The sequence below is a fragment of the Tachysurus fulvidraco genome, chromosome 5 (genome assembly GCF_022655615.1).
Source record: "Tachysurus fulvidraco isolate hzauxx_2018 chromosome 5, HZAU_PFXX_2.0, whole genome shotgun sequence".
In the NCBI taxonomy this organism is placed as follows: Eukaryota; Metazoa; Chordata; class Actinopteri; order Siluriformes; family Bagridae; genus Tachysurus; species Tachysurus fulvidraco.
The window spans coordinates 31358488-31372691 of NC_062522.1; the positions used below are offsets into that span (position 1 = coordinate 31358488).

Consider the following 14204-nt stretch of genomic DNA (forward strand, 5'->3'; position numbering starts at 1 on the left):
TCACATGCAGGAAAGAGAGCTGTTGATGTCACAGGACTGGGCTGGTCCATAAGATGCTGTCAGCAAAGCAGATTACCCAACATGCCACTACCACCCTGTCTTTCTTCTTTCAAGCACAGACAAACACACACACACACACGCTTGCTTGACTGGAAAGGTCTGCTAGGATAGCACGTTGTTTTTGAGAGCAGAGAGATAAGGTAAGCATGGCTTGTGTTCAGTGTTATGTGTGATTTTATACGTTGTGTGTGTTTTATAGGTAATCCTGTACGTTGATGCAACTAACTTGTCTCTTCAATTTAATTACCAAAATTTGACATACAAGAATTCACATTGTTCATGGGAAATAAAAAAAGAATGACCGTTAAGACACAAATTGGACAAACTCCTAGACTTTAAGCTGATTATAAACACCAGTCTGTACGCTTTCAGTGTCTATTTCCACAGATAAATAGCTAAACTAAATAAACTAATTAAAAACCTTAAGACTTAACTAGTCAGAGCGCGTGCTTAGATTGGCACCAGGTGTGTGTGTGTGTGTGTGTGTGTGTGTGTGTGTGTGTGTGTGTGTGTTTAATCAATGCGCGCGCCGTCACCGGTTGAGCGCGCACGGGGCGTGAGCGGTGTATGTGCGGTGGTGCGCGTCTCTGTGGCCGCGAAGCGCGAAATAAATGCGCAGCTGTGATGCCACTGACCCGAAAACACACACACACACACACACACACACACACACACACACACACACACACACACACACACACACACACACAAACAAAGGGCGTGAACACGTAGATTTTTACTAGTGATCACGGTTTCTCATGACCGACAGTCCAGGGAAATAACCGTGGCGTCACTTCCGTGTAACCCTTCCACAGTGCTAGTAATAATGTTCTTTATGTATATGTGTATAATTTATATATGTATATTCTTTTTTTTTTTAATGGTATATATGTATTTGTATGTATATTATTAAATAAAATATATATATATATATATATATATATATATTTAAGATGCAAGCTTTATTGTGCCGCTTCCATTGTGTACTTGCTTAAATAATTTTATATCTTAGATTCACGATTACAAACCATTTTCGAGTTTTAATTTCAATGATTTTCTGGATCTATCGAATTATTTTGTGTACCAAACAAAAACCCATCGGATTCATCTGATCAGCTCATCAGCTCGTTATCCTCTCAGTTCAGGGTCTCACTTCAGTGTAAAACTGTAATAATGTCACGTGTTCAGAGATGTTTTTTAATATATTTGGAGAAAACTCTAAAAGTTCAGTGAACAGAGTAACAGGATATGTTAGTCCATATCGTGCAGTCAGTCCCAATGCTCTTGTACAGTATATTATCCATGTGTGAAGGGTCCGAGTCAGATCCAAGATGCCTCACATTCCACTGCTTAGTGCTAAAACATTCCCAGTGAGTCAAGCAGCTGTCTTATAGAGCACTAATACTGTATTAGAGCTTTAATACCAGACCCAGTGGAAGACTTCTTTCTGTTCTGCTTGGTTTCCGTGAAACAGTATACAAGATTAAACTACTGCTAGTTGTAAAAGACCAGAACAGTTAAAGGTGAGATTAGTGATTTATTTATTTATCTCTTTTGTATACTTTATCTATATTATGGCCTCGTGTTCTTTAAGCATCAGTTAAATCTTGAGGTTCTGTAGCACTCCATGCTTCATAAATAAAAAAATATTATTTAGATAGATAGAGAAAGAGAGATGAGATAGATTAAGATTATTCATTCATTCATTCATTCATTCATCTTCTACCGCTTATCCGAACTTCTCGGGTCACAGGGAGCCTGTGTCTATCTCAGACGTCATCGGGCATCGAGGCAGGATACACCCTGGACAGAGTGCCAACCCATCACAGGGCACACACACACTCTCATTCACTCACACACTCACACACTACGGACAATTTTCCAGAGATGCCAATCAACCTACCATGCATGTCTTTGGACCGGGGGAGGAAACCGGAGTACCCGGAGGAAACCCCCGAGGCACGGGGAGAACATGTAAACTCCACACACACAAGGCGGAGGCGGGAATCGAACCCCCAACCCTGGAGGTGTGAGGCAAACGTGCTAACCACTAAGCCACCGTGTCCCCCCCTCCATAGTGATTAAATAACATATAATTTGTGTTGCCTGTACATGAAAAAAGCAGCATTTCTTGCATATTTCTGAGTTCAACAGTATGTGGTAGTAAAGATGACACAGTGAGTTGTGTTAACACTTCTGTGATCCCTTTTCAGTCCTGATCATTGTGGAGTTTCACAAGTTCTCGCCGTGTCCGAGTTTCCACCCACCTTCCAAAAAATTATGCTTGGGTGTGAATGCATGTGGCATTGGTGTGTGTGTGTGTGTGTGTATATGGACTGTGTATCTGTATCTGAAAGACTTTATGTCCACCACGATCACCGATATTAAAATTACACATGAACGAACAAACGGATGAATGTTTTTCATATTATTTCGTAATCAAACCGCTTTCTCTAAACCTAGAAATGAACCTCATGAGTCTCACAAAGCACAATACTGGGATTAGAACTGCAAAGGCAGGTTTTGTGTTAACAAATCAAATATCTTTCGAGACTCTTATTCATGTATTTGTTTTTCTTTTGTATTTCTTCGGTAGGACGTTTAACTAAGGACGTTTCTGGGAAAACTGAGGAAAATATGGAGCAGGAGAATCCGATTGAAAAGGATCTGGCCCTGAGCGTGCTTCTCCCAGAGGGTCATGAGAAGACGGTTACGGTGCACGGCAGGTGAGAGAGAGCGAGAGAGAGAGAGAGAACCAGCTAAGAATGTGTTAATAAATTTAATGAGTAATTTGAGTGGAATGCACACTAGAATGTGTGTGTGTGTGTGTGTGTGTGTGTGTGTGCAGTAAACCAGTGATGGACGTGTTGGTCATTCTCTGCGCTCAGTATCGCCTGAACCCCTCAGACCATGTGATCGAGATTTTTTCCACTAATCACAACAAGCTCAAATTCCAGCCCAGCTCTCTGATTGGCTCACTGGAGGCTGAGCTTGTTATGCTGAAACCTAAACGAAGTGACGTCAGAAAGACACCCAACATGCCTGTGGTAAGATGAGGCCAACCAAAGCAACACTCTCTTCCTCACCTGCAGTCCATCTTCTTGCTATGCCTGTACTGTATGTCTCATGCTGATGTAGATCCAGTCCCTTATTTCCACTGATACCACTGCACTGTAGAATCCTCGATACCGATTGGCCGAAAGGTTCGTTTTAAACACGCAGCTTATTACATGTTACCGTTTCTAGTGTATACCGACTTCTTCACTGACAGACTATATATAAAGGGCGTTATAAAATATATATATATATATATTTTTCAGACAAAATTAAAAGTATAATCTTTAATAAACAGCTGAGTTTCCTGGTTTCTCGTTAAACTGACAAATTGCATTGTTCTGAATTCAATTCATGAGAGAGAGAGAGAGAGAGAGAGAGAGAGAAAGCTGCTATAACAGGCCCTTGTCTTGTGGACGCCCCACAATGTTAAATATAACGACAAACAGATAAAAAGTATAAAATTGAGTTTCATTAATGAATATAACTATTTATATTTCTTAGCAAATTGCTGTAATGGGGGTCACGGTGGCTTAGTGGTTAGAACGTTCACCTCACACCTCTAGGGTTGGGGGTTCGATTCCCGCCTCCGCCTTGTGTGTGTGGAGTTTGCATGTTCTCCCCGTGCCTCGGGGGTTTCCTCCGGGTACTCCGGTTTCCTCCCCCGGTCCAAAGACATGCATGGTAGGTTGATTGGCATCTCTGGAAAATTGTCCGTAGTGTGTGAGTGTGTGAGTGAATGAGAGTGTGTGTGTGCCCTGCGATGGGTTGGCACTCCGTCCAGGGTGTATCCTGCCTCGATGCCCGATGACGCCTGAGATAGGCACAGGCTCCCCGTGACCCGAGAAGTTCGGATAAGCGGTAGAAAATGAGTGAGTGAGTGAGAGTGAGTGGGAGATCAACTTGCTGTTTATTTTCCTTTAACATCATATCTCGTTGTGTTTTAAACTCCCAGGTTACGGTGCGTCTGTTGATAAACTACAGGAAGTCCCATAAGGCTGTAGTGCGAGTCAGTCCCAGGGTTCCTCTGTCTGAGTTAATGCCGGCTGTGTGTGAGAAGTGTGAGATGGACCCCAAAAGCACAGTGCTGTTGAGAGACAGCCAGTCAGATGAGCCACTGGATCTGACTAAAACACTCGATGACTATGGCATCAGAGTCCTGTATGCGAAAGGTACTTAGATATTTTTTTTCATTTTACAAAGTTTTGCATTTCCAGTCTGTAAAACATGACTAGCTTTATTTTACACATCACGGTCTGTCGCTATTTTAAATCGTATTTTCGATAACGGCAAACGATTACGAAACAAATTAAGACACAGATAATCTGCTTTGCTAACTTTAGCGGTCAAATCTTAGCAAAACATGTTTTGAAGAGTGTTTGTTATACTTTCTAGCTAGAATTTGACCGATGAATAATTATCGGTAAAACACACCTACAGTACAGAGGTCCTGGATGGCAGGGGGGAAAAATACTCTGGGGCAGGAACTCAAACAGTCCTGGTTTCTATACTGTAGGTTTTTGTCCCGGTTTCTATAAAAAGAAAGTTCTAGTAGCCTTAACTGTGAAGATCTTGAGCTCAGTGCTTCATCATGTTTGTATTAAGTGACATTTTTTTATCCTTTCGCAGCTGTTTCGGGTTCTCCAAATGACTCGGCTCCAGTGACTCAGAAAGGTACCGATACACACCGAGGCCCTGATTCACTAAAAGTGTGCACGAGTGTGAAACGTGCACAATATACCGCACAGTGCTGTCGATGTAAAGCTCCTGATTGTACATTAATACGTAAGAAGAAATGCGTCAATAGAGCAGGAGATATATTGACCCAGAATCTTTTCTGCTAGTTAGTAACTAATTTGTACCTTCACATTTTAGACGTTTATGAACAAGCGCTCGGAGCGTCTCAGAGAGTAGAAGTAGTACAAGTTTAGATACGTTTTTGTTCTAAGGGAAAACAGAAATACTGATGAAACGCCAGACATTCTTAAAATCCCGAGCGTGTACTTTTATATGAGCTTCATATTAACACCACTGTAGGGTGAGACGTGACAGACGTTCAATGGACACAAGAAAACTGGCCTCTGGGAAACCGAGTAAATTAAAGATGGCGGCCTGCGGTTTATTCTGAGTGTCGTCATTTCCAGGCTTTTAGTGTTGAATCATCATATAAAAATAAATGTCCCTGTTCACATCTACGCATGTTCTACCACGAGCGATGTGTGTCTCTGTTGTTTGTGTGTGCAGGCTGTAAGAAGGTCCTCAGAGGGAAAGAGAACACCAGGTTACTCTGCTTGTTTAAGAGAAGCAAGAAATCGGCTGAAGAGGTCTGTTGGATCTCGCTGTCTCCTTGAATGATGGAGATTAACATTAATATCGTGGCTCGACATGAGCCGCGATGAATAATTAAACGCTAATCACAGTTGCAGCATGAATCGCTTTACTGTACATGCAGATATTCTGCTCGCTAGGTAACATCTGATCGTTTCTCTTCCATGATTATTTTAACCAACACCAAAAGCAGAAGTTCCTCAGGCATTTCTTTATCTGCTTCAGACATCTTATCCGCTTTTGCTACTTCCTGTTTCCTGTTCCACCCTAATTATTTTTATTTTACTTTTTTTTTTTTTAAATCTGGCTTGTTTCTCTATCAACAATAGACTCCCACCAACACTGACGCCGTCGCCATCAGCGCCGCTGCCTCTCTTGTGCTGAAAGATCAGCATGCGATCAAAACATGCCGTTACGAAGCAAACTCCACCTCTGAAATGCCCAAGAAGCGCCGTGCACCTCAGCCTCCCAGCATGCTCGGCTCCCAGAGCGCCTCTGCCGGACCGAACGCTAGTCGACAGGCCGCGCCGCCGTCCGGAGATGATGAAAAGCAGGTGCGTAGACGTGAACAGATGTACGATCACGAGCGAGATAATATTAGCATAGTTTTGGGGTATTTAAGAGTTACTAGCTCTGATGGAGAACCTTCTGCTGTCGAAATCCCAAAGACTTTCCACATTCTGCCTGTCAGTGTTTAACAGTTATAGAACTTATTTGGACTGAATTAGTTTTCCATCACTAGCAGAGCAAATCCCCTCCATCACAGGTGGATCTATCTATCTATCTATCTTCTCTCTTTCTCATCTATCTATCTATCTATCTATCTATCTATCTATCTATCTATCTATCTATCTATCTATCTATCTATCTATCTATCTATCTTCTCTCTTTCTCATCTATCTATCTATCTATCTATCTATCTATCTATCTATCTATCTATCTATCTATCTATCTATCTATCTATCTATCTATCTATCTATCTATCTATGATGTCATATCCGGCTGTATAGGATCACTTTTTTTTTTTGAAGTGTGTGTGTGTGTGTGTGTGTGTGTGTGTGTGTGTGTGTGTGTGTGTGTGTGTGTGTGTACAGGGTGTGCTGGGTCGCATCTTGTCCATCAAGCACAATAAACGCAGAGCTCCTCTTCCTCCGTCCACAAGCCTCTCCCTGCCTGACAAGTCTGATAAAGGTACAAGCTCCACCATTATTATCCTCATACACAAGTACATCACACCTATTTTTACGGAATTATATTAAAAGACGACGTGACTGAGAAAGAAAGGCACTGTACGTACTGTACTGTACTCCAGCACCACGTGTTCAGTAAGCGCTGGCTTGCCTCTGTGCTTGTGTGCAGACACGGACCTGCCAGGAGGGGGCGCTTAGGAGACATCATGGCTCCGTCACTGTCGCTTCTGTCTTAATGTCCGACTCACTGGTGAAGGGCAGATCTCCTCCTCCTTCTCATCCTCCTCCTCCTCTTTTGCCTCTGTGTCTCTTTATGTCCATGTTGTCACCTTTCTGTCATGTATGTGTCTGTGTTTAGTCATATTATTGATCCTGTGTGCACTCGGAGAAGCTGATCCCGGATCAGACCTTTCTGTATCACTCGATTCATCACCAATGAATTAAGAAGGATAATAAGTAGGCGTAGCTGCTCGGCACCGTCGCTGTCGGGTGTGTCGTAAATCTCACGGCTTTATAATCGATTCGTTTTAACAGAAATTTGAATGCCTTTAGTCATAACCATGTACTGATATCTAATACACTACTAAACTACCAGATAGAAAGTGTTCGATGTCCAAAGATCTGTTTTTTAATAACATTAAACCTGCTCACTGTTCCTCAGAATGAAACAACAGCACTCAAACCTCATGAATCATGAATCTTAGGTGAAGCTCATGTGAAGACAACTTTATTTCTTTTATTTTTTTAATACATCCAACGTATAGAACCAGTGCCTTCAACATTTCAGCCTTCTGAATTTCAGTGTCTTTCTTTAAACAGTTCATCGGTAACAGAAGCGGTGAAGCCGTGACGCGCATCCGTTTGGCCGATTATTGATGTTTTGTTTTAATTAGATATCGATCGACGCTCCGTTCTGGTCCGATTTCACCTTGTCATCGTAAACTTTTCTTTATTTGACACCTAAACAGGTTGTATTTAATAAATAATAATAATAATAATAATTGATCTGCTTTTCTGTGTTGTTTCTGCTGTTATTAATATTTCTGTGCTGTTTTCTCGCTCTCATCTTTTGTTGTGATGTACCGTGTGGTCGGTTGGTTCTTTTTCTCTCTTTTTTTTCTTTTAAATATTTGATTATCAATAAAAGGGAAATGTTAATTAAACAAATAAATAAATAAAGGAAATGGACGAGTTTGTGATATGTATTTGTTGCAATGGGTTATGTGTTTTATTTTATAATGTAAAAGGTGTGTGTGTGTGTGTGGAAGGTAGTAAGGACAAAGTCATGTGTTCTTTCTCATCAGAAAGGTCATACTTTCTAGAGGACACTAAAGAGGACAACCCTGCCGAAGCCAGTTTCAACCGGTCCAGAGATTTTAAACCAGCTCGCTCATCCGTCCCACGGTCCCCTCTAATGACCGAGGTCGTGTCTGAATTAACCAACCGAATTAAATCCATGGAGCAGAAAGACGCCTCGTTCTGTCGGTATTTATTTCAAAGCAATTCTCAAACCTTTTGTGCGAGAAGTTTACTCCGTAATTACTGTAGGATTCGAGAACATTTCAGGAGATTTGATGTGAAGGAGCGAGACGTTTAGATGCAATCCGTGACCAGACTTCTCAAGGCTCCCAGATTTTTAAAAAATCATAAATCAATGAGCTAAAATGTGTAAATGCTATTTAAATCACAGCTCCTACTTTTGGATGTTAGTTTGAGAAAATTTGTAAACGATCCATTGAATTTGCACAGCATCGAATTTAGATCTTCAATGGAGAGAAAGTTGAATGAAGGTAAAGTTCGCTTTACCGTTCCCCAGTGATGTTTTGGAAACGCTTTTGAGTCGCTTTATTACTGTAGCTGGATTTATTTTGCACTGATGCTGCCCTTTCACCATCTCCTCCATTTAGGTCTGTCAAACATTCACCTCCAGCATCGAACCTTCCTCCAGGATCTGGATCTGTGGTGGACGGTGATCCGGTGGTGCCCCCTGGCTGTGAGGTGCTGAGACACGGCTCTCAGAGAGATGGCGTTAACACCTTCACCGTGGTGCCTCGGAGAAGAACGCAAAACACTAGAAGATACGAGTTTCTTCTCACCATGGAGAATTTGGAGACGATTAACAGAGATACGGGAGGGCGTATGGAAGAGAGGATTTCAGAATCCAGGGAGACTGAGGAGATGGAGATGAGCAGGAAGGAGATGGTGATAATCGAAAAAACTGATGATGAATTTGAGAACGCAGTGGAAACAAATAAACTGCTGGGTATAAAAGAAGCGTTTGAAAAATTACATCTGAACATGGATGCAGAGGAAGATCCCCCAGAGGAAGATCCCCCAGAGGAAGATCCCCCAGAGGAAGATCCCCCAGAGGAAGATCCCGCTGAGGAACATCTCCCAGAGAAATATCTCCCAGAGAAACATCCCGCCGAGGAACATCTCACAGAGGACAGAGGTGAGACGGAAGACAAAAGGGACTGGATAGAGGAGTACAGAAAAAGAAGAATGGGATTTCTAAGCGATGATGATAGGAAAGAAGCCAAATTAAAGATGTTTAGAAAGGCATTTGATGAAGAAATGCTGGATGATGTTGCTCCACAACCATCAAATCTTTCTGTCTGCTGGGAAGAAGAAGAATCTGAGACACAGGTTCTAGAGGATACTGAAAGTTTTGAGAAAGAGGAAGATCTCCAAAACGTAAACCCATCCAAATCTGAACCTCAGCATGACCTGACATCTGAAGAACCCTACTGGGATGTAAACCTTTCCTCCAACCTTCAGTCCTCTGATACACCTTTTACAAGCTCTTCCCAATCCAGTCCTCAGAATCTCCAACCCAATTTGCTTCAGTCTGCTTTGCCCTGTGACTCAAATTCTAAGCTCGAACAGAATTTTGAGCTTTCTTCTCCAAACTCCCAATCTTTGTTTGCTATAACGGTCTCCCGGAGAGCTCAGAGCCGTGGGAACGTTGTCAGTCCGTTAATACCATCTGCAAGAACCATCAGCTCTCCAATGGCACATCCTCAAAGAATCAGCTCACAACACACTTCTTCTAAAAAGCTTTATTTCCAAAATCTGATCACGCAAGAGTTCAATTCTAAGATTCCAGCATCTCTAGGTCCCTACATCGAAGCCCCGCCCACTTCTAATGCTCCGCCCCCTGTGGTTATGACAACTCAGGCAAGGAGGCAGGCCTGGAGTTCTTTTTCTCACACACAGTAAGTAAACATGTCTACACTTTTTTGCAAGCTTATTTGGAATGGTGTACAGTACAGTTTGGAATTGTGGCACCAATCAAGGTCTAAATACGTTAAAGACGGAAGAACTGACGACTCTTCAGCGGATGATTATTTCATTTAGAATCTGGGAACTAAAATTTAAGGCGTGCACTGTGGCTTAGTGGTTAGCACGTTTGCCTCACATCTCCAGGGTTGGGGGTTCGAATCCCGCCTCCCGTGTGTGGAGTTTGCATGTTCTCCCCGTGCCTCGGGGGTTTCCTCCGGGTACTCCGGTTTCCTCCCCCGGTACAAAGACATGCATGGTAGGTTGATTGGCATCTCTGGAAAATTGTCCGTAGTGTGTGAGTGTGTGAGTGAATGAGAGTGTGTGTGTGCCCTGTGATGGGTTGGCACTCCGTCCAGGGTGTATCCTGCCTCGATGCCCGATGACGCCTGACATAGGCACAGGCTCCCCGTGACCCAAGAAGTTCGGATAAGAGGTAGAAAATTAACGAATGAACTAAAATTTGGGGGTCTTGAGTGTGTGATGTCATAAGAACTGTCTCTCAGCTCTTCACTTTGTGTAGAATAACAAACATTTAGGTGTTCAGATGATAGCATTTGTCACGATAAATTGCAATAAAGTTTCACAAAAGCAGTTCGCATAACCTGTAAAAGAAATGCCACAGAATACCTTTAAAGTACCACTGAGATAATATGGTGGTCAAAATCTGGATTTTTTTATTATAGCTAAAGGTGTAGCAACTGTTTCTAAGGCATTGTATTAGTTTATTTTTTTAGTTTAGTTCTATAGTAACAACTATAAACCAAGGACGTTTCGAGTTTTCATGGTAACGTGAACGTTTGTTTGTTTAGTCTTGTTAGTATAAAAAGAGGAGGAAAAAACAGAGAAAAACTGTTGATAGCTGCTATAACGTAAGCGATAACAGGAACTTTGTTTGACAAATGCTATTTATGAAGTATGAAGTACAAAAGCTAAAGCAGGGTTGAAAGGCGACGTTTGACTTTCATTGGTTAACATTCATAGGTTTTTTTATTTATTATTACTTTTATCAGATTAAAGTTTTTTTCTGTGACCATTGTGAGTTTTTCTTTCATTGACTCGAAGGGTACCAACATTTTTGTCCACGTGTGTAGGAGTAAAACATTTTTGTTATAAAAACAGCACTTGTTGTGTTTTATCCTTCCTTGGCAAGATTTGTGTGTGTGTGCGTGTGTGCAGAAAAATAACATATAGATTGACATGTCACTCTCATAATAATGTCTGCTTGACTTCTGTCCTGTATATACAAGTGGTTTCTTCCTTCCTCATGGAAGTGTGTGTGTGTTTATGTGAAGAGGAAGCTCCACCTTTAAGGCAGAGCATATCCTGTATACAGTAGCTGAGTTCAGAGTCAATATCCTGTGTGTGTGTGTGTGTGTGTGTGTGTGCATATTGCAGAGAGCATGAACAATAACTTCACTTAATCTCATTTCTCTGCATCAGCATTTCCCACAAATTCTAGATTTGATAATTTACCGAATTACGTCACGATTCAACATTTAAAACTTCGTTGCTTATGAATATTACTGAAATCCAATGTCGTATATTGTTATATATATTTAAGTCACGAGGGTGTTTTTTTTTCTTTTTTGTCCACAGGTTGAAGAATTTAAAGCAAGTATGAAGATCTGGGTTTAGATGAAGCTTTTGCACGTCACATTCTCTTGTTTTGGAAACGTTAAAAATTGCCGGCACGTATTATAGAATGAATTAGTTCCGTTTTGCCTTTTTTTTTTTAGTTCTATTTGTTTATAGAATGTTGGCAGATTACAGAATTACAGAAATCATTAAAAACGATTAGAAAATCTTATCGAATAGCGATATTTTTGATTTGTATGTGAATTAAAAATTCCAAGCATCTGATTTTGTGTCGTTCTTGATATATTTGAAGCGGTCAAACAGCTACACACTTTAAAAAAAAAAAAAAAAGATTCATGTGCCAGGATTCAGTCCGATTTTCTACTTTCTTCTAGCTTAACATTTACCCCCTGTGCTGTATTTGAAATTTAAATAAAAATATGTAAGATGAGTTGAATTCTAGAGTGCAGGCATGTCTTTTTTTTTTTCTTCTTTTTCTTTCTTTATTTTTGCCTTTAAGCGAGATTCAGTAATGGGTTTAGTTTCTATGCAGCAAAACATGTTTTCTCTTCAAAATGCCCCAAGGCCAAAACTCTTCTCCATGATTTATAAACAAGAAAGTACAGTAAAAAATAAAAGCTCAGGTTGCTACTGTATCTTGAGATGTTAACGATGGTCGGCATGCAGTAGAGAGATGTTTAAAGGCAATGAAGAAGAAACCGAGTATGCAGAAGATGATTTCCTCCACAGGAATAAACCAGACATGTCACCTGGAACAGTATTATAGTTTCAGTTTTTATTCTTTTTACGGGTAGAAATGTTTCACCGATTCCTAAGATTCTATTTGGTGTTATTATTAAGGTGCCAATTAAAATGTACGTATTTATGATGAATAACAGACCATAATTTGAATCCTTTCCATATAATAATTCATTCATCTCCACCAACCTAAGTGTGAATGAGTGTATGCATGGTGCACTGCGATGTACGACATCCAGTGTGTATTCCCACGTCATGCTCACCGTTCCCTGAATAGTCTCCAGATCCACCATCATGACCAGTAATAATGAAAACAATTAAATCGACACAGGAGGCTGAACCACAATTAAAAATTATTAACATTATTAGAAGCAGCACTAACATTGTCACTGTGACAGAAAACCAGCACTAACATTGTGTCACTGTGACAGAAAACCAGCACTAACATTGTGTCACTGTGACAGAAAACCAGCACTAACATTGTGTCACTGTGACAGAAAACCAGCACTAACATTGTCACTGTGACAGAAAACCAGCACTAACATTGTGTCACTGTGACAGAAAACCAGCACTAACATTGTGTCACTGTGACAGAAAACCAGCACTAACATTGTGTCACTGTGACAGAAAACCAGCACTGACACTGTGACAGAAAACCAGCACTAACATTGTGTCACTGTGTCAGAAAACCAGCATTAACACTGACACTGTGACAGAAAACCAGCACTAACATTGTGTCACTGTGACAGAAAACCAGCATTAACACTGACACTGTGACAGAAAACCAGCACTAACATTGTGTCACTGTGACAGAAAACCAGCACTAACATTGTGTCACTGTGTCAGAAAACCAGCACTAACATTGTGACACTGTGACAGAAAACCAGCACTAACTGTGTCACTGTGACAGAAAACCAGCATTAACACTGTGTCACTGTGACAGAAAACCAGCACTAACATTGTGTCACTGTGACAGAAAACCAGCACTAACTGTGTCACTGTGACAGAAAACCAGCACTAACATTGTGTCACTGTGACAGAAAACCAGCACTAACATTGTGTCACTGTGACAGAAAACCAGCACTAACATTGTGTCACTGTGACAGAAAACCAGCACTAACATTGTGTCACTGTGACAGAAAACCAGCACTAACACTGACACTGTGACAGAAAACCAGCACTAACATTGTGTCACTGTGACAGAAAACCAGCACTAACTGTGTCACTGTGACAGAAAACCAGCACTAACTGTGTCACTGTGACAGAAAACCAGCACTAACATTGTGTCACTGTGTCAGAAAACCAGCACTAACTATCTAACTATCAGCACTTACTAACTATACAAAGACCAAATATTTATCAATAAAACGTTTAATTTCAGGCATTTACTGAAGTTTTAAAGCAGGTTACTCTGGGAAGTAAATGCCAAAGGTGACAACCTTCAACCCAGAGGCCCTCAAGTCCAGCTAATGACGTCAAAACAATATGGCTGTGCACTAGGAACAATGAAAGTCATACTTATGACGCTAATGCTAACAAACGACCTGGAGCTCCCGAACTCAGGCATTTTAGCTCAGGAGGTAAAAATGAAAAAGTAAATCAATAGCAGCAAGATCTTTAGCTAGCTAAGTCATGTGTAGGACTCGGTAATTAATGCTAATAACACATAACTAGCTAAAAAAAACAACAACAAAGGATTCTATTATTGTTTACTGAGTTATTAGCTATTCATTCATTACTGACTGTAGGTGTTAATATTAGTGCTAGTCATTTGTTTCCTGTCCAGCTACCTGCAAGCTATTGAACAGTACTGAACTACCAAAGTACGTATTTTTTACGTGTTTCCTGCTTGCGAAAACTGCTTTAATGGGCTTTGTATCTTGACACGTTTGAATTAATTTGTATGAATTAAATAATATAGTTATTTCTGTGCGACCACTAGGTGGCAGCATTGAT

General features: G+C 40.9%; 1 protein-coding gene across 2 annotated transcripts; it reads left to right on the forward strand.

The window, feature by feature from the left end:
* Positions 1-41: 41 nt before the first annotated feature.
* cobll1a (cordon-bleu WH2 repeat protein-like 1a) lies at positions 42-11774 on the forward strand. Of its 2 annotated transcripts, XM_027160098.2 has the most exons (11): positions 42-200; positions 2657-2786; positions 2909-3107; positions 4070-4286; positions 4744-4788; positions 5359-5438; positions 5772-5996; positions 6537-6633; positions 7937-8117; positions 8540-9847; positions 11511-11774. In XM_027160098.2, exons 2-11 carry the CDS (start codon positions 2698-2700, stop codon positions 11533-11535), a joined length of 2466 nt encoding a protein of 821 aa, XP_027015899.2. In that variant the 5' UTR covers positions 42-200; positions 2657-2697; the 3' UTR covers positions 11536-11774. The 2 variants fall into 2 exon arrangements, with proteins under 2 accessions (XP_027015899.2, XP_047670107.1); XM_047814151.1 differs by lacking the exon at positions 4744-4788.
* Positions 11775-14204: the final 2430 nt, after the last annotated feature.